Source organism: Mobula hypostoma, chromosome X2 (genome assembly GCF_963921235.1).
Source record: "Mobula hypostoma chromosome X2, sMobHyp1.1, whole genome shotgun sequence".
Classification (NCBI taxonomy): Eukaryota; Metazoa; Chordata; class Chondrichthyes; order Myliobatiformes; family Myliobatidae; genus Mobula; species Mobula hypostoma.
This window is the reverse complement of record NC_086129.1, coordinates 45145617-45169005: the sequence shown is the minus strand read 5'-3', so window position 1 is coordinate 45169005 and position 23389 is coordinate 45145617. Positions and strand designations below refer to the sequence as shown.

At 40.8% G+C, this 23389-nt stretch overlaps 1 protein-coding gene across 7 annotated transcripts in view; it reads right to left on the bottom strand.

The window, feature by feature from the left end:
* The window catches only part of LOC134340740 (centrosomal protein of 164 kDa-like), a 315206-nt gene that overhangs the window by 9826 nt on the left and 281991 nt on the right, over positions 1-23389 (bottom strand). For 5 of the 7 annotated variants that reach the window (XM_063038209.1, XM_063038210.1, XM_063038212.1 and 2 more), the window contains 7 exons: positions 22623-22749; positions 20927-20988; positions 20259-20466; positions 19177-19284; positions 7191-7305; positions 4183-4527; positions 1726-1792 (listed from right to left, as the gene is read on the bottom strand). In XM_063038209.1, coding sequence (XP_062894279.1) covers positions 1726-1792; positions 4183-4527; positions 7191-7305; positions 19177-19284; positions 20259-20466; positions 20927-20988; positions 22623-22749 — 1032 coding nt within the window. The other 2 variants (XM_063038215.1, XR_010016618.1) reach the window with 2 other exon arrangements.

The following is a 23389-nucleotide window of genomic DNA, read 5'->3' as shown; positions in this document are numbered from 1 at the left end:
ACAGGGAAGAAATCATCTCTCTGACACAATGGTGTCAAGAAAACAGCCTCTCCCTCAATGTTGCAAAAACAAAGGAGCTGGTTGTGGATTACAGGAGGAATGGAGACAGGCTAACCCCTACTGACATCAATGGATCTGGGGTTGAGAGGGTGAACAGCTTCAAGTTCCTCGACATAAACATCACCGAGGATCTCATGTGGTCTGTACAGACCAGCTGTGTGGTGAAAAAGCACAACAGCGACTCTTTCACCTCAGACGGTTGAAGAAGTTTGGTGTGAGCCCCCAAATCCTTAAGAACTTTCTATAGGGGCATAATTGAGAGCATCCTGACTGGCTGTATCACTGCCTGGTATGGGAACTGTGCTTCCCTCAATCGCAGGGCTCTGCAGAGAGTGGTGCGGACAGCCCAGTGCATCTGTAGTTGTGAACTTCTCACTATTCAGGACATTTACAAAAAAAGGGCCCAAAGGATCATTAGGGACCCGAGTCACCCAACCATCCGGGAAACGGTACCACAGCGTAAAAGCCAGGACCAACAGGCTCTGGGACAGTTTCTTCCACCAGGCCATCAAACTGATTAACTCATGCTGACACAACTGTATTTCTATGTTATAGTGACTATCCTGTTGTATATAATATTTATTATAAATTACTATAAATTGCACATTGCACATTTAGATGGAGGTGTAATATAAAGATTTCTGTTCCTCATGTATATGAAGGATGTAATTAATATAGTCAATTCAGGTCAATTCAGGAGAGGGAAATCAGAGGTCCATGAGCCAGTACTCACCAGAGAGTCAGAGGTGGATAGGGTCAGTAACTTTAAATTCCTGGGTGTTACTATCTCAGTCTTGAATCCATCACATAAATATAATGGCAAAGAAAGCATGGCAGCATCTCTACTTTCTCAGGAGTCTTCCTCAGATTCAGCATATCATCAAAAATCTTGGCAAACTTCGATAGATGAGTGGTGGAAAGTGTATTTACTGGCTGCATTATGGCCTGGTAGGCAAACCCCAATGCCTTTGAGCACAAAATCCTACAAAAGGCAGTGGATTCTGCCCAGTATATCATGGGTAAAACCCTCCCAACCATTAAGCATATCCACATGAAACACTGCTGTAGAAAAGCAGCATCCATCATCAAAGACCCTCACCACCCAGGCCATGCTCTTTTCTCGCTGCTGCCATCAGGTAGAAGGTACAAGTGCCTCAGGACTCACACCACCAGGACTCGCATCACCAGGTTCAAGACCAGTCATAACCCCACAACCATCAGGCTCTTGAACAAAAGGGGAGAACTACACTCATTCTATTTCTGGTGTCCCACAACCAATGGTCTCACTTTAAGTACTCTTTGTCTTGTTATTTTATGCTTGTTATTTATTGCTATTTATTGAAATTTTCATTTGCACAGTTTGTTGTTCATTGATCCTGTTTACAGTTACTGTTCTATAGATTTGCAGGAAAAAGAATCTCAGGGTTGTATGTGCTGACATGCATGTACTCTGATAATAAATTTTACTTTGAACTTTACAGAAATCTATAGGTTCTCTGATGAAATAAGGTACAGCTTGGAAAATGAATCCAGACCTATCCCTCTACTGTGACCAGAGCGAAGTTTTATTTAATTAAACAGATTCTCTTATACACAAAGACACATGGAAAAAGCTCAAAAGTGAAAGCTACAAAGGCAAAATGATCTCCAAATCAACAGTGGTACCTTGCTGAAACGTATCCTAACCGGCTCTCAGAGGATGATGATTTTCCAACAGGGTATTGCTTTTCTCCTGTCACAGAAGAATATTTTTAAAAAATGCAATAAGCATATGAACTAAAGTCGATTTTCCAATTCATTAACTGAATGAAACTCCAGTTTAATTAATTCTCAAGATTTTCTCCACCAAAGTTAGCATTGCTTAGAAATTCACCCCCTCACACACCCCTCCTGTAGTATTAAACAGACAACACAATGTATTCTCACTGAATTTTTTTTCTGCTGAAGTTAGTGGAATGGCAATGAAGGAAGAGCAGAACAAGCTGACACAGCCTGATAGTGCTTTTATTACCACTGACCATGGGAAAATTCTGGACATGTTTACTTTCCTCACTCACTCGTCAACTCACTCACAAGTCCAGAGATGGCAGATGAGCTGCCATCATGCAATTCTTTTTTTCTCCTAATTGGAATCAAGTGAGGTTCAAGTACAATGCACAGGACATTGTCAAAGATGAAAGTAGTATTGATTCAATTTTGTCAACTTTTACTACTCCATCAATGTCAATGGAATGAAAGTCTGGTGCAATGCCTGGGTTAAAGAGAGGCTCTGCAGTAACATTCAGTACTGTGCAAAAGTCTTAGGCACATATATAAAGCTAGGGCGCATAAGACTTTTGCACAGTACTAAAAAATGCATTGTACTGCTGCCACAAAAAAAAACATATTTTAATGACATATGTGAGTGATGATAAACCTGATTCTGATATGGGTTTCTATTGTGGACTGAGAGTGGGAAGGGGGCAGGGAGAGGGAATCATGGTTTGGAAAAGGGGAAGGAAGCAGGGAGCACCAGAGAGACATTCTGACATGATCAATAAACCGATTGTTTGGAATAAAATAACCTTGCCTGGTGACTTAGAGCTGGATGTGTCTGCACCCACACCACCCCCTGACCCTGGCACTCCTTCTCTGCCACCTGTTCCATACCACTTCGCAGCGCTCCACCCTCGCCATTCCCAACATCCTATGCTCCCGCCAGATTTACAAACTCGTTCCCCATTCCACATTGACAAATACAGTACTGTGCAAGTCTTAGGCACCCTAGCTATATATATGTGCCTAAGACTTTTGCACAGTATTGTAGAAACTTGAACATTTTAACCATGGTCTTTGCTACAATAACCTCTTTAATACTTAATAGTCCAATGCTACTTAGTGTTAGTGGGGTGGGGGGATCACCTTCATTATTCAATCAATAACTTTGATTTCACGTCCTGATTTAGTGATGCACCTGTTAGCAAAAAGACTCTTTCACTTCTTACTCTGTCAAAATAATTAAGAAAACTTCAAAAAAAAACCTGAACAGGTTATATTTTATTTGATTCGTATTACCATCAGTATGAAGCACCCATCTAAGAGTGCTTAAAAATCAAATAATAGGAAAGGTTTTTAATTCACTTTGCTACACTCTCTTGGTAAGTGTGTAATATCATCTGCATCAGCATCAGATTTATTTCCACTGACTTGCACTTAGTGGCCACTTTATTAGGTGAGAGAGGTCAGAGGAGAATGGCCAGAGTGGTTCAAGTTAACAGGAAGGTGACAGTAACTCAGATAACCATGCATTACAACGGTGGTGTGTAGAAGAGCATCCCTGAACGCACAACATGGTGAACCTTGAAGTGGATGGGCTACAGCAGCAGAAGACCACACCAGGTTCCACTCCTATATCTAAAAAGGTGGCCACTGAGTGTTTACGATGTTACATTTGTTGTCCTGAGGCAGCATTAACTCACTCCAACAAAATCTAACTTAAGCATGTATAAACTGACCAATTTTCCATTAAAGATGTTGGAATAAAACAGATAAACATATAATTTATGTTTGTTTGAACTATGTCTAACAGTTGAATGCAAATCTTCTCGAGTGGATCTGGGGACCAGGGAAACCTGGACTCTTTTCCTCAAAAGTAATATAGAATTTCCATCATTACCGATTAATGTCTCCCATTGAAAATGATGACAGTTCATGAGAAGAAAAAGCAAAAAAAATGGACTATATTTAAATTATGTCTTTCATCTCTCTACTGGATGCACCTGAGGTAATTTACAAAGCTAAACACCATTGTGAGGAGCTGCTGTCGTAAGGAATGAAGCAGCCAACATGTGCGCAGAAAGTGCCCACAAACAACAAAGTGATAATGACCATAAAATCTGTTCCAGAATCTTGACTGAGAGATAAATATTGGCCAGGACATTAATAATTACTTCCTACTGTTCTTCAAAATAGTGCCATGATATCTTTTATATCCGCGATACTGCAGGCTCTCATCCAAGCAGCAGTTCAGAACCAAATGTAACGTCGTGATAGGAAGAAATAGGATTAAAAATGACAAACAATTTAATAATGCAGGATTTTATCATAAACCTAAAAAATAATAAATAATGTTTAACGTCTGACCTGGAAAGTATTTGCGCCATTTCTCACTTAACATATCGTCCAGAGATTGAGCTGTGGGATGACGGAATGTGGGATTTGTTTCTCTGTTCCAGGTCCATTGTGAAGACAGGGTAATGTTGTTGGGAGACCCGCCAGTCTGGGGGGCATACACAGATAAAGCTTTATTGCAGCCAGGACCGGGGATGCTAAAATCCTGGGCTGTGGAGAAAACGGGGGACTGCTGTGTTCCCATTGATCCAAGAACAGAAAGAACACTGTTAAGGTCCTGAGAGATTTTCTGAATGGAATCGCTGAGATACTGCATGTTGGCATGCTGAGCAAGAGGCCACTCCGTCATCAACGCTGCTGTAAAATTAGATTAGATCAAAAATTGAGACAAATATAAATAAAACACTTACAGAGGCAAACTCTTTATAGCTCTGAATAGGTTTGGAGCTTTGTGGGTTTATCCAAGGGGTAATTATAAAAGATCACTGGTTTGGAAGCCACTACCTATGCTAAATTAGTCGGTCAACTGATGTTCCGCAGTTGGTCGTGCTACCCTGGGTTCATTGGAGAAAACTATCAGGTTATTTCCATCTGGAAGGGCTGTCCATGTGTGTGGGCTTGTTTTGCTGTTGTCTTGTTGCTTGTTGTGCTCTGTGTTGATCTGCTGAGCAATGTGGGCATGCTGTGTTGGCACTGGAATGTATGGTGGCATTTGCGAGCTGTCTCCAACACATCTCTAGGTCTGATGGTTGCTAACGCAAATTATACATCTCATTGCATGTTTTGATGTATACATGAGAAATAAATATGAACTTGAAATCTGAATCTGATCTCAATGCTCCTCCAAAAGCCTGATTCATGTTCATTAATGGCATCTGAGGATAGGAATAGCTCGATTGTGATGCTCAGTCAAATCATTTGTTAAATAATATTATTGGTTCTCAGCATGGAGCTTGCGTTTGACAGTAACATCTGGTGTGATGATAGTAAATTTGAAAGAATGTTCCATAAAGCAAATCTATGAAGCACAGTGCAGCTTTATGTATTATCACTGGCCACTCATTGATAGTCCATGGAATGATCATAGGAATAAGGGGAAAACAGGGCAGAAGCAAATAAAAATATATATTGCTTTTCTTAGCTAAGTTGCAAATCTACAGTGCTGCAACCAGATATAAATAGGCATCCATTAGTCTCATGAGACCATGGATTTGCACCTTGGAAGGCACCTTGTATAGAAGACCGGCAGTTGCCCATGCTGCAAGTCTCCCCTCTCCACGCCACTGATGTTGTCCAAGGGAAGGGCACTAGGGCCGATACAGCTTGGCACCGGCGTTGTCACAGAGCAATGTGTGGTTAAGTGCCTTGCTCAAGGACACAACACGTTGCCTCAGCTGAGGCTCGAATTAGCAACCTTCAGATCACTAGACGAACGCCTTAACCACTTGGCCACTCGCCAACACATATAAATAGTTGCTACAATATTAAACATAAAAATTCAGTAAACAGCGCTATTAATGTAATAACTATTGCGAGCTAGTGTTTTAATAGTACAAACTACGTTTGTATGCCCTATTTAATGTGTTTATCTAATATAGATCTCCCACTTAAATTGGTAAATTAATTTATTATTGTCACATGTATTGAAGTACAGTGAAAAACTTTGTTTTGCATGCCATCCATATTGATTATATTGATGTTTCAGTACAAGTGAAAAGCAATGACATAATCAGAAAGTGTTACAGAGAAAGTGCAGTGCAAACAGACAATAAGGTGCAAGGTCATAATGAGATAGACTGAGGTCAAGAATCTATTTTATTACACTAGGGAACCATTTCATAGTCTTATAACAGTGGGATAGAAGCTGGTTTGAATCTGGTAGAACATGTTTTCAGACTTTTGTATTGATATTGGAATTGGTTTATTATTATATGCACAAAGATACAGCGAAAAGCTTGTCTTGCATGCTGTTTATACAGATCAAATCATTACAAAGTGCACTGAGCTAGATTGTTTTACCTTCCTCCAGCTGCCAGAACAAGGGAAAACAAAAGCAATGCAGAATAAAGTGTAAAAGCCACTGATAAAGTGCAGTGCAGGAAAACGACAAAGTATAAGATCAAAACGAGGGCTTTCTCTGACAACTACAAATCAACATTTACTGACACAGGAAAATAATAGCTCACAACATGAGAACTCATGAGTCAAATCTCTATACTGACATCTATGAATTGTGATATATTGAAGGCTATGCAACTTCTTGTTTTATGAACTGGACTCTGATCAATTCATAGATATTTAATCAAGACTATTCCTGCCCAATAGCATTTGTTGCATTTTAACTGAAATATGAATTTATGAATCACACTAAAATACATACCCTCAATAGAAAGAACAGTGAACTCTTTTTAAAAAAGAAGGAATTATAAATCATTGGTTAGTCAATGTTTTTCAGAGCCATGTGAATTAAATTCAAAGTCATCAATAAGTCTTTGATCTTGGCCTGATCAATCAAACACTGGTTTTGTTCTGAGTGTATCCTTGGTCCCACATATTACCCAATATTAACTGCTTTAATGCTTTCAGGCTAGATATATGGTCCAACAGTGATGCAGGTCTTATTCAAAGCTGGGGAAAGGCATAAGGTCAACAAAGAAAAAAAAGTAAAGCTAAAAGGATAATGAAGAATAGTTAATTCCGTAGAAGCAGAAAGCATGCAAAATGGCACAAGGAAATCAGAGTTAGCAGTGGAGAAACAAAGTCAAAAAGCAAAACATGCAGGTGCTCAAAATCCAAAGTGAACAAAAGGAAATGTTGTAAATACTCAGCAGACCAGGCAACATCTATGAAGAAAAAAACAGAATTTTATCTTTTATCAGACCTCTGGTAACTGATTTGAAACACTTTATTTCACTCTGCATAAATTCTTCCTCTGTATTTGAGTATTTCTAGCATTATGTTTATAGTAGCAGAGGAAATGCTGTCAATATAGAACTGGGAATACTTTCTGTTATGCTCACTTTTCTGCTGAGGAAGGTCAATGCTGACAGTGCTGCTGATGTCATCCGAGTCTGTAAGATCAAAAGTAACAGCCTTCTTGCCCTCTGTGACTTTTGGTGAGTCTTCATCTGAAAGCTAACAGTTTAGAATGTTTAAGTTCACTCTTGGACCCACCACAAACAGTTTAAAAAATACAGCTGTGTAGTGTTTAGTTTATAGACCTCATCCAGGATGGTAGTTGGTGTATGACAACCCTAGGTCATAGGAAGGACAACTGTTTTGATGAATAGTCTATGACAGCAGTAGGAGTAGTCACCATCACACTGTCCTTGTGGAGCCAAAATCCTGCCTTTACAAAGTGGACAGTTGCCATGGTATTAAGCAATACTTCAATGATGTTAGACAAGACAGATACCCGTTTTTTTTTTCATTGATGCACCATAGAAAGCATCCTATTCACAAAACCACAAGACTTAGGAGCAGAATTAGGACATTTGGCCCATTGAGTCTGCTCTGCCATTTCATCCATTTTCTCTCTCAGACCCAGTCTCCTGCCTTCTCCCTCTATTCTTTCATGCTCTGACCGATCAAGAATCTATCAATCACTGCCTTAAATATACTCAATGACTTAGCCTCCACAGCCACCTCTGGTAACGAATTCCACAGATTTACCACTCTCTGGATAAAAAAATTCTTCATCTCCGTTCTAAAAGCAAACCCCTCTATTCTTAGACTCCCCCACCATAGAAAACATCCTCTCCACATCCGCTCTATTGAGGCCTTTCAACGTTCAATAGATTTCATGAGGTCACCCCTTATTCGTCTTAATTCCATTAAGTAAACATAGAAACATAGAAAATAGGTGCAGGAGTAGGCCATTTGGCCTTCCAAGCCTGCACCGCCATTCAGTATGATCATGGCTGATCTTCCAACTCAGAACCCTGCACCAGCCTTCCCTCCATACCCGCTGATCCCTTTAGCCAGAAGGGCCTTATCTAACTCCCTCTTAAATATAGCCAATGAACTGGCCTCAACTGTTTCCTGTGGCAGAGAATTCCACAGATTCACCACTTACTGTGTGAAGAAGTTTTTCCTAATCTCGGTCCTAAAAGGCTTCCCCTTTATCCTCAAACTGTGACTCCTCGTTCTGGACTTCCCCAACATCGGGAACAATCCTCCTGCATCTAGCCTGTCCAATCCCTTTAGGATTTTATACATTTCAATAAGATCCCCCCTCAATCTTCTAAATTCCAACGAGTATAAGCCTAGTTCATCCAGTCTTTCATCATATGAAAGTCCTGCCATCCCAGGAATCAATCTGGTGAACCTTCTTTGTACTCCCTCTATGGCAAGGATGTCTTTCCTCAGATTAGGGGACCAAAACTGCACACAATACTCCAGGTGTGGTCTCACCAAGGCTTTGTACAACTGCAGTAGTACCTCCCTGCTCCTGTACTCGAATTCTCTTGCTATAAATGCCAGCATACCATTCGCCTTTTTCACCGCCTGCTGTACCTGCATGCCCACTTTCAATGACTGGTGTATAATGACACCCAGGTCTCGTTGCACCTCCCCTTTTCCTAATCAGCCACCATTCAGATAATAATCTGTTTTCCTGTTTTTGCCACCAAAGTGGATAACTTCACATTTATCCACATTAAATTGCATCTGCAGTAGAGGCCCAGAGCCATCATATACTTCTCATATGATGAACCTTTCAATCCTGAAATAATTTTTGTGAACCTCCTTTGAATTCTCTCCAATGTCAGCTCATTCTTTCTTAGATAAGGGGCCCAAAACAGCTCACAATACTCCAAGTGAGGCCTCACCAGTGCTTTATAAAGTTACAACATTACATCCTTGCTTTTATATTCTAGTCCTCTTGAAATAAATGCTGACATCACATTTGCCTTCCTCACCACAGACTCAACCTGCAAATTAACCTTTAGGGAATCCAGCACAAGGACTCACAGGTCCCTTTGTACATCAGTTTTTTGAATTTTCTCTTCATTTAGAAATTAGTCTACTTTTATTTCTTCTACCAAAGTGCATGACCATATATTTCCCTACACTGTATTCCATCTGCCACTTCTTTGCCTATTCTTTTAATCTGTCTAAATCCTTCTGTAGCCTCTTTATTTCCTCAAAACTACCTGCCCCTCTACCCATCTTCATCAAAACCATCAATTCTGTCATCTAAATCCTTGACGTATAATGTGAAAAGAAGCAGTCCCAACACAGATCCCTGTGGAACACCACTAGTTACCGATAGCCAACCAGGAAAGGCTCCCTTTATTCCCATATATAACCATATAACCGTCACAGCACAGAAACAGGCCATCTCGGCCCTTCTAGTCCACGCCGAACGCTCTTACTCTCACCTAGTCCCACCGACCTGCACTTAGCCCATAATCCTCCATTCCTTTCCTGTCCATATAGCTATCCAATTTAACTTTAAATGACAACATCGAACCTGCCTCAACCACTTCTGCTGGAAGCTCGTTCCACACAGCTACCACTCTCTGAGTAAAGAAGTTCCCCCTCATGTTACCCCTAATCTTTTGCGCTTTAACCCTCAACTCATATTCTCTTGTTTGAATCTCCCCTACTCTCAATGGAAAAAGCCTATCCACGTCAACTCTATCAATCCCCCTCATAATTTTAAATACCTCTATCAAGTCCCCCCTCAACCTCCTACGTTCCAAAGAATAAAGGCCCAACTTGTTCAACCTTTCTCTGTAATTTAGATGATGAAACCCAGGTAACATTCTAGTAAATCTTCTCTGTACTCTCTCTATTTTGTTGACATCTTTCCTATAATTCGGTGACCAGAACTGTACACAATACTCCAAATTTGGCCTCACCAATGCCTTGTACAATTTCAACATTACATCCCACCTCCTATACTCAATGCTCTGATTTATAAAGGTCAGCATACCAAAAGTTTTCTTCACCACCCTATCCACATGAGATTCCACCTTCAGGGAACTATGCACTATTATTCCTAGATCCCTCTGTTCTACCTCTCTTTCCCACTCTTTATTTCCTGCCAATCAAGCAATGCTCTATCCATGCGAGTATCTTTCCTGTAATGCCACAGACTCTTAACTTGTTAAACAGCCTCATGTGTGGCATACTGTCAAAGCGCTTCTGAAAATCTAGGGACACAACATCCTCTGATTCTAATTTGTCTATCCTGCTTGTTATTTCTTCAAAAAATTCCAAAAGGTTTGTCAGGCAAGTTTTTTCCTTAAGGAAACCATGCTGACTACTGCCCATTATATCATGTGCCTCCAAGTACCCTAAAATCACAACTTTAACAATTTACTCTAACATCTTCCCAACCCCTGAGGTCAGACTAACTGGCTGAAAATTTCCTTTCTTATGCTTCTCTCCCTTCTTAAAGAGTGGAGTGATATTTGCAATGTTCCAGTCCTCTGGAACCATGCCAAAATCAATTGATTCTTGAAAGATTATTACTAATGACTCCACAGTCTCTTCAGCCACCTCCTTCAGGCATGCACACCACCTGCTCCAGGTGATATATCTACCTTCAGACCTTTCAGTTTCCCAAAAACCTTCTCCCTAGTAATGGCAACTTCACATATTTCTGCCCCCTGACACTCTTGAACTTCCAGCATACTGCACAGTGAAGACTGATGCAAATTACTTATTCAGTTCATCTGCCTTTTCCTTGTCCCCCATTACTATCTCTCCAGTATTGTTTTCTGGTAGTCTGATATCCCCTCTTGCCTCTCTTTTACACTTTATTTAACTGAAGAAACTTTTGGTATCCTCTTTAATATTATTGGCTAGCTTACATCCATATTCCATCTTTTCCTTCTTTATGACTTTTTTAGTTGCCTTCTGTTGGTTTTCAAAAGCTTCCCAATCCTCTAACTTTCCACCAATTTTTGCGCTATTAAATACCCTCTCTTTGATTTTTATGCAGGCTTTGACTCCTCTTATCAGCCACTGTTGTGTCATCCTGCCTTTAGAACACTTCTTCCTTTTTGGGATGTATATCTCTTCCAAACTGCTCCCAGAAATTCTAGCTATTGTTGCTCTGCTGTCATCCTTACCAGTGTTCCTTTCCAATTAATTTTGGCCAGCTCCTCTCTCATGCCTCTGTCATTCCCTTTACTCCACTGTAACTTCCAACTTTAAATTGCAGGGTAAGTTCTATCATACTATGACCACTCATCCTGCTCAAGTCAAGTCAAGTTTATTGTCATTTCGACCATAAGCTGCTGGAACAGTACACAGTAAAAATGAAACAACGTCCCTCCAGGACCCTGGTGCTACATGAAACACCACAAAACTACACTAGACTATGTGAGACAGTACAAGGCTACACTAGACTATGTAAAACAACATAAAAACTACACTAGACTACAGACCTGCACAGGACTACATAAAGTGCACAAAACAGTGCAGGGCAGTACAATAATTAATAAACATGACAACAGGCACAGTAGAGGACAAATGACAATATAGTAATAAATGATGTAAATGTCAGGGACAATGATGTCTGCTAAGGGTTCCATTACGTTTAGCTCTCTAATCAATTCTGGTTCATTGCACAACACCCAATCCAGAACAGGTGATCCCCTAGTGGGCTCAACCTCGAGCTGCTCTAAAAAGTCATCTCACAGGCATTCTACAAATTCTTGCTCGGGATCCAGCACCAACCTGATTTTCCCAATATACTTGCATACTGAGATCCCACATGACTATCATGACATTGCTCTTTTGATATGAAGAAGTTACATAGTTTGGTTTGGCAATTGCTCACCACCTTGTCTTTCGACTGGAGTATATGGGGTAGCCTGTAGAACTCGTATTGGATTCTCCAACCTTACGTAACTTGCTTTCTTTCTGTCTGAATCAGGGCTTTCCATTTTTTACTTGCCATTCCCCTCTTCTGTTGTCCTTTCATTTGTGTATTTTGGTCTGCAGTACACATCCCCAGATTTCACACCAATTCCAACATATTACACAGACAAAGGAACTCCACTGCCCATTTACTGACTATATCATTTCACCTTATTACAAACATTTCCTCTGTTCCTCCCATTGCCCTCCCCAACCTCCCAGCTACTTACAGCAACTTGTTTTCCCTCTTTCTCAGTTTTGATGAAGGGTCTTCAACCTGAACTATTAACCTTTTACAGATGCTGCCAGACTTGTTAAGTTTCTCTGTCATTTTCTGTTTTTAATTACAGACTTCCCAAGCTGAGGTAAGGATGATTGTCCTTAACATTAACCATAAGACATAGGAGCAGAAATAGGCCATTTGGCCCATCAAGTCAGCTTCCTCATTTGATCAAGGCTGATTTATTTTCCCCTCTGAAACCCATTCTCCTGCCTATTTCTCATAAATTTTGACACTTTCACTGATCAAGAACTCATCAGCCACCGCTTTAAATATACCCAATGACTTGGCCTCCACAGCTTTCTCTGACAGTGAATTCCACAGATTCACCAACCTGTGACTAAAGAAATTGCTCCTCATCTCTGTTCTAAAGGGGCATCCTTCTCTTCTGAGGCTGTCTCCTCTGGTCCTAGACTCTCCCACTAATAGAAACATCCTTTCCATGTACACTCAAACTAGGCCTTTCAATATTTGGTATGTTTCAATGAAAATGCTCCTCATTCTTCTAAAGTCCAGTAAGTATAGACTCAAAGCCAAATGCAGCCAGAAGTCGTGGCACATATTGGTACCAACAACATAGGTAGAAAAAGGGAAGAGGTCCTGAAAACAGAATACAGGGACTTACAAAGGAAGCTGATAAGCAGGACTTTAAGGGCAGTATTCTCGGGATTACTGCCTGTGTCATGCAACAGTGAAGAGAGGAATAGAATGAGCTGGCAGATAAATACATGACTGAAGAATTGGAGCAGGGAGCAGGGATTCAGATTTCTGGATAATTGGAATCTCTTCTGGGGCAGGTGTGACCTGTACAAAAGGGATACGTTGCACTTGAATCCGAGAGGGACCAATATTTTTGCAGGCAGGTTTACTCGAGCTGTTGGGAGTGGTTTAAACCAACATGGCAGGGAAGTAGGAACCAGTAGGATAGAGCTGAGGTTGAGCCAGCAGTTTTACCAGTAGGATACAGGTGTAACAGGAATGTAAGGAAGGACAAGCTTATTATTGGGTACACATGCAGACAGAGCAATGAGTTAAATTGTACCACAGAGGCAAAACTCAGAAGGGTGAAGAATGTAGGACTGAAGGTGCTGTATATAAATGTGCATAGCATTCGGAATAAGGTGAACAAACTTGGGGAGCAGTTAGAGATTGGTCAGTATGACGTTGCGGGCATCACTGAGTTGTGGCTGAAAGGCCATAGTTGGGAGCTCAACGTCATAGGATATACTATCTATCAAAAGGACAGGCAAGAAGGCATAGGCAGTGGTGAGGCTCTGTTGGTAAGAGATGGAATTACATCTTTAGAAAGAGATGACACAGGATCAAAGAATGTCAAATTTTTGTGGGTGGAGTTGAGAAACTGCAAGGGTGAAAAAAACACTATTATGGGTATCATATATAGGCCTCCAAATAGTAGTCAAGAGCTGGGGTTGAGATCACAAAGGGAGTTGGAAAAGCATGTAATAACAATGTAACAGGAGACTTCAATATGCAAGGAGATTGGGAAAATCAGGTTGGTGCCAGATGGCAAGAGAGGGAACTTGTTGAATGCCTATGAGATGGCTTTTTAGGGCAGCTTGTGCTTGAGCCTACTAGGGAAAAGGCTATCCTAGATTGGGTGTTGAGTAATAACCCAGATCTTATTAGGGAGCTTAACGTAAAGGAACCCTTAAGAGGCAGTGATCATAATATGATTGAATTCATACTGTAATTTGAGGAGAAGCACAAGTCAGACATATCAGTATCACAGTGGAATAAAGGGAATTACAGAGGCATGAGAGAGGAGCTTGCCCAAGTGAATTGGGGGAGGATACTGGCAGGGAGGATGGCAGAGCAGAGATAGCTGAAGTTTCTGGGAATAGTTCACAGGGTGCAGGATAGACCAGAAGACCACAATCTGTGCGGATTGGTGATAACATATCCTCCTTCGCTGACGATCAACACTGACGCACCTCAGGGGTGTGTGCTTAGCCCACTGCTCTACTCTCTATATACACATGACTGTGCGGCTAGGCATAGCTCAAATACCATCTATAAATTTGCTGACGATACAACCATTGTTGGTAGAATCTCAGGTGGTGACGAGAGGGTGTACAAGAGTGAGATATACCAACTAGCAGCAACACCCTGGCACTCAACGTCCGTAAGACGAAAGAGCTGATTGTGGACTTCAGGAAGGGTAAGAGGAAGGAACACATACCAATCCTCATAGAGGGATCAAGAGTGGAGAGAGTGAGCAGTTTCAAGTTCCTGGGTGTCAAGATCTCTGAGGATCTAACCTGGTCCCAACATATTGATGCAGTTCTAATGTAGGCAAAACAGTGGCTATACTTCATGAGGAGTTTGAAGAGATTTGGCATCTCAACAATAGACTCAAAAACTTCTATAGTTGTACCATGAAGAGCATTCTGACAGGCTGCATCACTGTCTGGTATGCGTGGGGGGTGGGGTGCTACTGCACAGGACCGAAGGAAGTTGCAGAGGGTTGTAAATCTAGTCAGCTCCATCTTGGGCACTATCCTACAAAGTACCCAGGACATCTTCAGGGAGCCGTGTCTCAAAAAGGCAGCGTCCATTATTAAGGACCTCCAGCACCCAGGGCATGTCCTTTTTTCACTGTTACCATCAGGTAGGAGGTACAGAAGCCTGAAGGCACACACTCAGCGATTTAAGAACAGCTTCTTCCCCCCTGCCATTTGATCCCTAAATGAACATTGAACCCTTGGACACTAACTCACTTTTTTTAATATACAGTATTTCTGTTTTTTGCACTTTTTAAAATCTATTCAATATAGATTACTGAATACTGTAATTGATTTACTTGTTTATTTATTATTATTTGTTTTATTTTATTTATTATTTTTTTTCTCTTCTAGATTATGTATTGCATTGAACTGCTGCTGCTAAGTTAACAAATTTCATGTCACATGTCGGTGATAATCCGTCGTCGTGGCTATCTCTCAAGGTCGAGGATGATGGTCTTCGTTCCGTACAGAGCGAAGACACCTGTGTGTGTATTTGTTTAACGTGTACTCGATGTTGCACTCCAAGAAGCACACGATACTTCACAAATCAACCAACTGCCGGTGATAATAAACCTGATTCTGAGGTACGTTCCACAGAAAAAGTAGTTCTCAGATGACAGTGGTAGGCAACTGTGGCTGACGAGGGAAGTTGCAGACTACGTAAAAGACAAGGAAAGGCTATATAAGGTAGCAAAAGTGAGTGGAAAGTTGGATGATTGGGAAGCTTTTGAAATCCAACGAAAGGCAACTTAAAAAGCTACAGAAGGGAAAAGTTGAAATATGAGGGCAAACTAGCCAATAAAGGAGATATCTATCCTGTGCCTTGTGAACATAGGAAAAGGCAGACTCAAAGGTCTGAAGGTGGTAAGTCACCTGGACCAGATGGACTACATCCTAGAGTCCTGAGAGAGGTTACTGAAGAGATAACGGATGCGTTGGTCATGATCTTTCAAGAATCACTTGCTGGCATGGTCCCAGAAGACTGGAAAATTGCAAATGTCACCCCACTCTTTAAGAAGGGAGGAGGACAAAAGAAAGGAAATTATACGCCAGTTAGTCTAACCTCAGTGGTTGGGAAAGTGTTGGAGTCTATTATTGAAGACGAGATTTCAGGATACTTGAAGACTACTGATAAAATAAGTCAAAGTTAGCATTGTTCCTGTAAAGGGAAATCCTGCCTGACAAATCTGTTAGATGCTGTAACAAGCAGGGTGGACAAAGGAGAGGTACTGGATATCATTGACTTGGATTTTCAGAAGGCGTTTGATAAGGTGCCACACATGATGCTACTTAACAAGGTAAAATCCTATGGTGTTACAGGAAAGATACTGGCATGGAAATAAAAGGGAGCCTTTTCTGGTTGGCTGCCAGTGACTAGAGGTGTTCCTCAGGGGTCAGTATTGGGACTGTTACTTTTCACATTGTTAGTCAATGATTTAGATAATGAAATTGGTGACTTTGTGGCAAAGCTTGTAGATGATACAAAGATAGGTGGAAGAGTAGATAGTGCTGAGGAAGCAATATGATTGCAGCAAGACTTAGACAAATTGGAAGAATGGGGAAAAAGTGGCAGATGGAATACAGTGTTAGGAAATGCATGATAATGCATTTTGGTAAAAGGAACAATAGTGCAGACTATTATTTAAATGGGGAGAAATTTCAAACATCAGAAGTGCAGAGGGACTTAGGAGTCCTTGTGCAAGACTCCCAGAAGGTTAATTTACAGGGTGAGTCAGTGGTAAAGAAGGCAAATGCAATGTTGGCATTTATTTCCAGGGGAATAGAATATCAGAATCAGAATCCTTTATTATCGCCAAGTATGTGGACACATACAGGGAATTTGATGCCGGTTTCCCTGAGCTCTCGCTGTACAGAATCAAAAAGCAAACAAAACAACAGTGCAAATAATCGTGAACTATATACAATGAGGTATACCTGTGTATGTACAGGTGGACTTGGTTTATAATAGACTAAAATTCAAGCGTTCATAAGACTGATGGCAAACGGAAAGAAACTGTTCTTGTACCTATTTGTCCTGGCATACAGTGATCTAAAGCGCCTACCAGAAGGAGAGAGTTGGAACAGGTGATGTCCAGGGTGTGATGGGTCGACAATGATGCTGCTTGCTCGCTTCCTGACTCTAGATGCATATAAGTCCTGGATCGAGGGCAGCTGCACGCCAATAATCCTTTCCGCAGCCCTGACGGTTCTTTGGAGTCTATTCTTGTCTTGTTTGGTAGCTGATCCAAACCAGACAGTGATGGACAAACAGAGAACAGACTGGATCATTCCTGAATAGAATTGAATCAGCAGCTCCTGAGGCAGGTTGTACTTCCTGAGCTGACGTAGGAAATACAACCTCTGCTGAGCCTTTTTGATAAGAGTGTCCACGTTGGATGTCCACTTCAGGTCCTGGGAGATTGTGATACCCAGAAACCTGAAGGTCTCCACAGCAGACACAATATTGCTGAGTATAGTGAGTGGGGGGAGTACTGGGGGGGGCTCCTCCTGAAGTCCACTGTCGTCTCCACAGTCTTGAGCGTATTTAGCTCCAGATTGTTCTGACCACACCAGAGGGCCAGCCGTTCCACCACCCATCTGTATGCAGACGGGTGGTGGAATATAAAAGCAAGGAGATAATGCTGAGGCTTTATAAGACACTAGTTAGGCTGCACTTGTAGTATTGTCAACAGTTCTGGGCCCCATATCACAGAAGGGATATGTTGTCATTGGAGAGAGTCCAGAGGAGGTTCACGGGATGATTCTGGGAATGAAGGGGTTAACATATGAGGAGCATTTGGCAGCTTTGAGCCTGTACTCACTGGAATTTAGAAGAATGCAGGGGGATCTCTTTGAAACTTTACTGAATGTTGAAAGGACTAGATAAGGTGGATGTGAAGAGGATGTTTCCTCTGGTGGGGGTATCCAGAACTGGAGGGCACAGCCTCAAAATTGAGGGGTGACCTTTTAGAACAGAGATAAGGAGGAATGTTTTTTAGCTAGAGAGTAGTGAATCTGTAGAATGCTCTGCCACAGACTGCAGTGAAGGCCAATCTGTGGGTATATTTAATGCGGAAGTTGATAGTTTCCTGGTCAGGGCATCAAAGGATATGGCGAGAAGGATCCAGGATCAGCCATGATGGAATGGTGGAGCAGACTCGATGGGCTGAATGGCCTAATTCCGCTTCTATGTCTCATGGTCTTATGTTAACCCCTTCATTCCCAGGATATGTTTTATGAACCTCCTCTGGAACGTCTCCAATCCCAGCACATCCTTTAAGGGAACATCTAACTGAATCAAATAACTTGGTAAAATGTTGTCACTTGGGCATGAAGGGGAAAACACTCCAATGTTTAGGGTAACACCAACCAGAGAAGATGGCTGTGGTTGTTAGAGGTCAACCATCCCAGCCCCACGACATCATTAACAGTGCTCCTCTAGCTCCTGCCTAAGCTCAACCATTTCATCAATGACCTTCCTTCTCTCTTCATAATTTACTATTTCTTACCCATTTTTATGACATCAAAACAAATAGCACCCCTACCTTTGGTGCCTTCATTCAAGTCACTTACACAAGTTAGAAAATGTTGAGGGTCCAGCATTAATTTCTATGACACACCACTTGTTAGATCCTGTCAACTAGAAAAAAAGCCATTTATGTCTTATCTTTGTTTCCTGTTAGACAACAATTTATTACCCCTACCTGTTTACTGTCCCCTACATCATGAGCTTATATTTTCTATTAAATCTCCACTTGACCTGTTGAGTGCACCGCTAAACATCTGTAAGTTGGACGCCATCCAGCTTTGAACTGTCTGCATGATTGTCGTTCAGTCCATCCTAAGCGGTCATTCTGTCCACCACCAGAACAAAGAGGTTGCAGTGTGCATCGTTAACAAAACAATGCAGTTTTACATCCCTGAAATTCCCAAACCTGCAATTTGTTCCACAGAAAGGACAAGGACATCTCCCCTTCCATCCCACAACATTTCCACTTTCAATTTACACACCATCCCTATCTGAAATGTACTGCCATCCCTTCTTTGTGGTCAGGTTTAAATCCTTGAACTTCCTCCCTGCAGTTCTGTAGAAGCACCTTCACTCAAAGAACTGCCACAGTTCATTGCTTATTACCATTCTCTAAAGGACAATTTATAACTGATAACTGCTGGCCTAGTCAGCAATGCACAAGTCTTGAGAAGTGAATAATTAAAGCAAAAGGAATTGTCCTCAGATGCTGCCTCCCATGAGAGATCTGTGCCTGCATGTGGGTTTCAGGGGTGACCTTCTGCTCTGTGTCTCCCAACTCACAAAAGGAAACTCACCCCTTCAGCAAAAGATGACTCCAGCTGATTTAGCTTTACTTCCTTCTTTTGTAGTAGTGCTTGCCCCTTCTCCATTGTTAACTTCATCTCATCCAGGTGCTGAGCTTCCTAAAGCAGAGCAGAAGAAGAACAGGAGAAGCACACAAGTAAGTATTTACTTACTTTACACTGTTGAAGTATTATTTTATTTTATTATTATTATTATTATTATTTTAAGTGCAGTTTAACAATTTATGCCGACTTGCATTTTATATAATCACCTATGTATTTGCAATTGTTCAGTGTGTCCCCAGTGGTTACAGTTCTTCGTATCATACTGGAAGCTTCTCCGGTATCTCTTATTTACAAATTTGAATGGAATATCTCTTATCTATGGGGTATAAGAAGAGCTGACCACATTGGCCCACCAAGTGTTTCTGTTCTTGGTTCTTAGCTACTAGTCTCTTCCTACTTTCCTTTTCCGATTCTCTTTGATGGTGCTTAATAAACCAACTGTGAAGCAACAGGTTTTATGTCTCTTTCTTGACTTCTGAAATAACCTTGGATCAAAAACATCAGAATCCAATAGCAGAAAATGCACAATTGGCAATCATTCTTTCTAATCAATAAAAAATTGCGGCTAATTTTTTTCCTGAGCCCCAAGACTGTCCATGCAATTTCATATGGTATTTAGTTAGAAAGAGAATTCAAGTCCCAAACTTCGTGCCAGTCTCTATCCTGCCATAACTTTTGGGAAGAGCACATACCTGGAAGAAATGAGAGCGACGCCTAGGATAAAAGCTATGAACAATGTCACTTTTCATTGGGCTTTCCAATAGTGATCATTTGATAAGGTTACCAAAAATTTATCAATGGGTGTGAAATCCCAACAAGAGTAAAGCTAAAAGGAGAATAGATACAAAATGCTATCTTGTATGTTGGGAAGAACCTCACTTTACTTGGTTAAACTTGTCACAAATTTATATCGGTGTCTTAAAGATATTCTAATTTATTCAAATACTTCTCATGAAAGGCCCAGAGAATTGTGGAAATGCTAAGTGGGCAGAATTTCCTTTATCACAACATAGGACTTCTGATCTTACCTGATCCAGGTTTTTCCAGACATCCTGCAGAATTTGAGAGCTCTCTGGGTCTTGCACCTGCTCCTGTGCTTTTCTCATGTCATGCCTCCACTGCTGCTTAGCTGACTTGAGCACTGCCTGTTGCTTCCGAAGTGAGTGGGTTTGCTTCATGAGGAACTCCTTGGCTTTATTGATAGATTGGCCTTCAGCAGAGATATAGTATCGCACACTGACAAAGGTAAGTGAGTCAGTCATTTTCATTAGTGATACAGATTAGAGTTAGCTTCAAATATGTATTGATATCAGAACTGATCTCTGTCCTCTTGTTTTTGAAATCAAGACTTTGACTTTTCTTCCCCCCCACCCAATAAAAATTTCTGTCATTTTATTTATAGTTCTAAAATGGCTTGCTTATGTCTGGTCCTGATTTCCTGATTTTGTTCACCTTCCCTCTTAAAGCCTGCCTGATAAGACTTGACTTGGTTTCTCAACATGTACAACACACACAAAATGCTGGAGGAACTCAGCAGGCCAGGCGGCACCTATGGAAGAGAATAAACAGTTGACGTTTTGGGCTGAGACCCTGCTGAGTTCCTCCAGCATTTTGTGTGTGTTGCTTGGATTTCCAGCATCTGCAGATTTTCTCTTATTTTTGAAATATCCTAAAATATAGTGTATTTCACACATACTCATCCATGTTGACTTGTTTGTCCTCAGCTATGAGAATGGAGGAGGTGCTGTAATTTGGACACTGTGGAGTTAAAAATAAAAAAAAAATTATCGCTGTGCCTTGAAATTCTAGTAAAAGTTAATCAGCAAAGTGAATGGATGCATATAAATTAAACTCTAAATGGCTGCTTGCCTGGAACATCAAGCTTAGATTTGATAAACAATAAACAAGGAAAGAAAATTTTAACATTTTGTTCATCTGTACTGATCACCTAGAGGCAGTTTTATTTTTCAGTTGATAACATGGCAGATTGAAGTAAATGCCTCAGAGAAATTTATTACCCATATGGACATACCTATTTTTCCAGATTATCTATAAACGTAATTAGTTAGTGTGCAACGTGGCTTCTTTCCCTCTTGTTTAACTGTATGATAATTTCACGTGATCTGTCCCAGCCATTCCAAAGAAAAATTGTTTTACAATGTAAAACTGCTCAAAGTTTAGCAAAGCCTGACTCTAATGAGGCAATATTATTCAGGCAGACCTTAAGTGAAAAATATAACATGTTTCATTAACAAGGGAGGAAATATTTTGCTTTTGGGTTCAGGGGAAAATTGTGCCAGCTTTGCCCATTTTTAGTGGGAGCAAGGATGAAATGGGAAAGCCCGATGCAGAAATAGGCATCGAGGGCAATAATCTCCAACAAAGTTCACAAATCAGGTTTATTATCACTGACATATAATAGGCCAGAAAATCTGCTATTTTGTGGTAGCAGTACAATGTAAATACATAAACTGTACTATAAATTTTAATAAGAAACAAAATATATTAAATTAAGTAGTGCAAAAAGTGAGCAAAAATTGTGAGGTAGTTCATTGGATCAGGGGTTCCTTGTTCAGAAATCTGACAGCAGAGGGGAAGAAGCTGAAGCTGTTCCTAAAATGTTGAGTGTATATCTTCAGACTCCTGTACCTTCTCCTTTATGGTAGCAATGGGAAGAGGGCATGTCCTAGGTGATGAGGGTCCTCAATGATGGATGTCACCTTTTTGATGCATCACCTTTTGAAGATATCCTCGATGCTGGAGAGGCTAGTGCCTATGATGGAGTTGGCTTGAGTTTCCAACCCTCTGGAGCTTTATCTGATCCTCTGAAGTGGCCCCTCACACCAGATGGTGGTGCAACTAGTTAGAATGCTCTCCATGGTACATCTGTAGAAATTTGCTAGCCTTTGGTGACATACCAAATCTCCTATCCTCATTTTGAGATACACGAAAATAAAACGTAAATGCTGAAAATTGGAAACAATAGGATTAAACACAGGAGCAACAGAGTAGATCCTCAACATCTAAAAAAAATCCATATATTTTTTAAATGGAGATTTGACAAAGAAAATTTCTAATGATAGATCCTATTATGAAATATTAATGGATTTTAGTGGATTTCCTATTTCTAATAGCACCTCATTTTATTATAAATAGCATCATAGCATCTGTCAAATAAAAGACACAAATACTCTGGCCTGTAAAAATGGCAAAATTCACAATGGAATATCAGACCTCTAATAAATAATGGCAGCCTGGTTTGTCATTTGATCATCCTTTTAGCATGAGATATATAGTATATGAGTGAGGTATAAAAATAAGAGACAGGGATCTCGATGGAGGGGGAACAATTTTAGCAAAACAGTCCGGATTTGCATTCAAACTTTACTCACGTCTTTTCTGTGTGAACTCAAATCCGCAATCCGAAGTTCATCCCCCTCAGTGCCACCAGAGTCTCCATTGATTACAAGTTCTTCGTTCATGGTATTTTGCTTCATTTTGACTGTTGCCTTCAATTCACTAAAAGAGAATTTTTCATCATACAATTACACTGCGGTAGACACTCACAAATGTCTTGAGTTGTGCCCCACTTTAGAAAGACTTGTTACATTGATTGGGGCCCCATTCTTTATTCTCATTGTATATATTAAATTAAAATTGTGTTTTGATCCTTGTGCACCCGTCTCTTTCCAGCTTTGCTCAGATAACATCTGCAGAGGGGAGGGAGTGATTCTCCAGGTTGAAACCTGGTCTTTCCACTAAGAAAGTCCATACTGTCTGCAGTTTACACTCAATAATATTTACCGACTCCGCCTTCCGCCTGTGGACATGTAAGACATAGTGTCTTTCTGTCTGCCTTTAATTTCTCCCTTTCCTGACTTAAACTTTGAAATTTTAACTCTATTCAGTTGGATCTTGCAAAGTGATAATTATAGTTACGGCTACCTTGAGAAGCACTAGAAGGAATCCCGATACAAGTAATGGTAAGCCTAAAAAAAACTGACGAAGCTGCAGAGGAGCCAGCCTGGGTTAATAGATGAGAGACTCAAATGAGTTCTATCATCGCTGAACTAACTCACCTAAAAGAAAGTCTTCTCCCTTTGGAGGAAAAAATTGATTCTTTGAGCTTGGATCTTAAAGAAGTAACTCGCAATGCGGC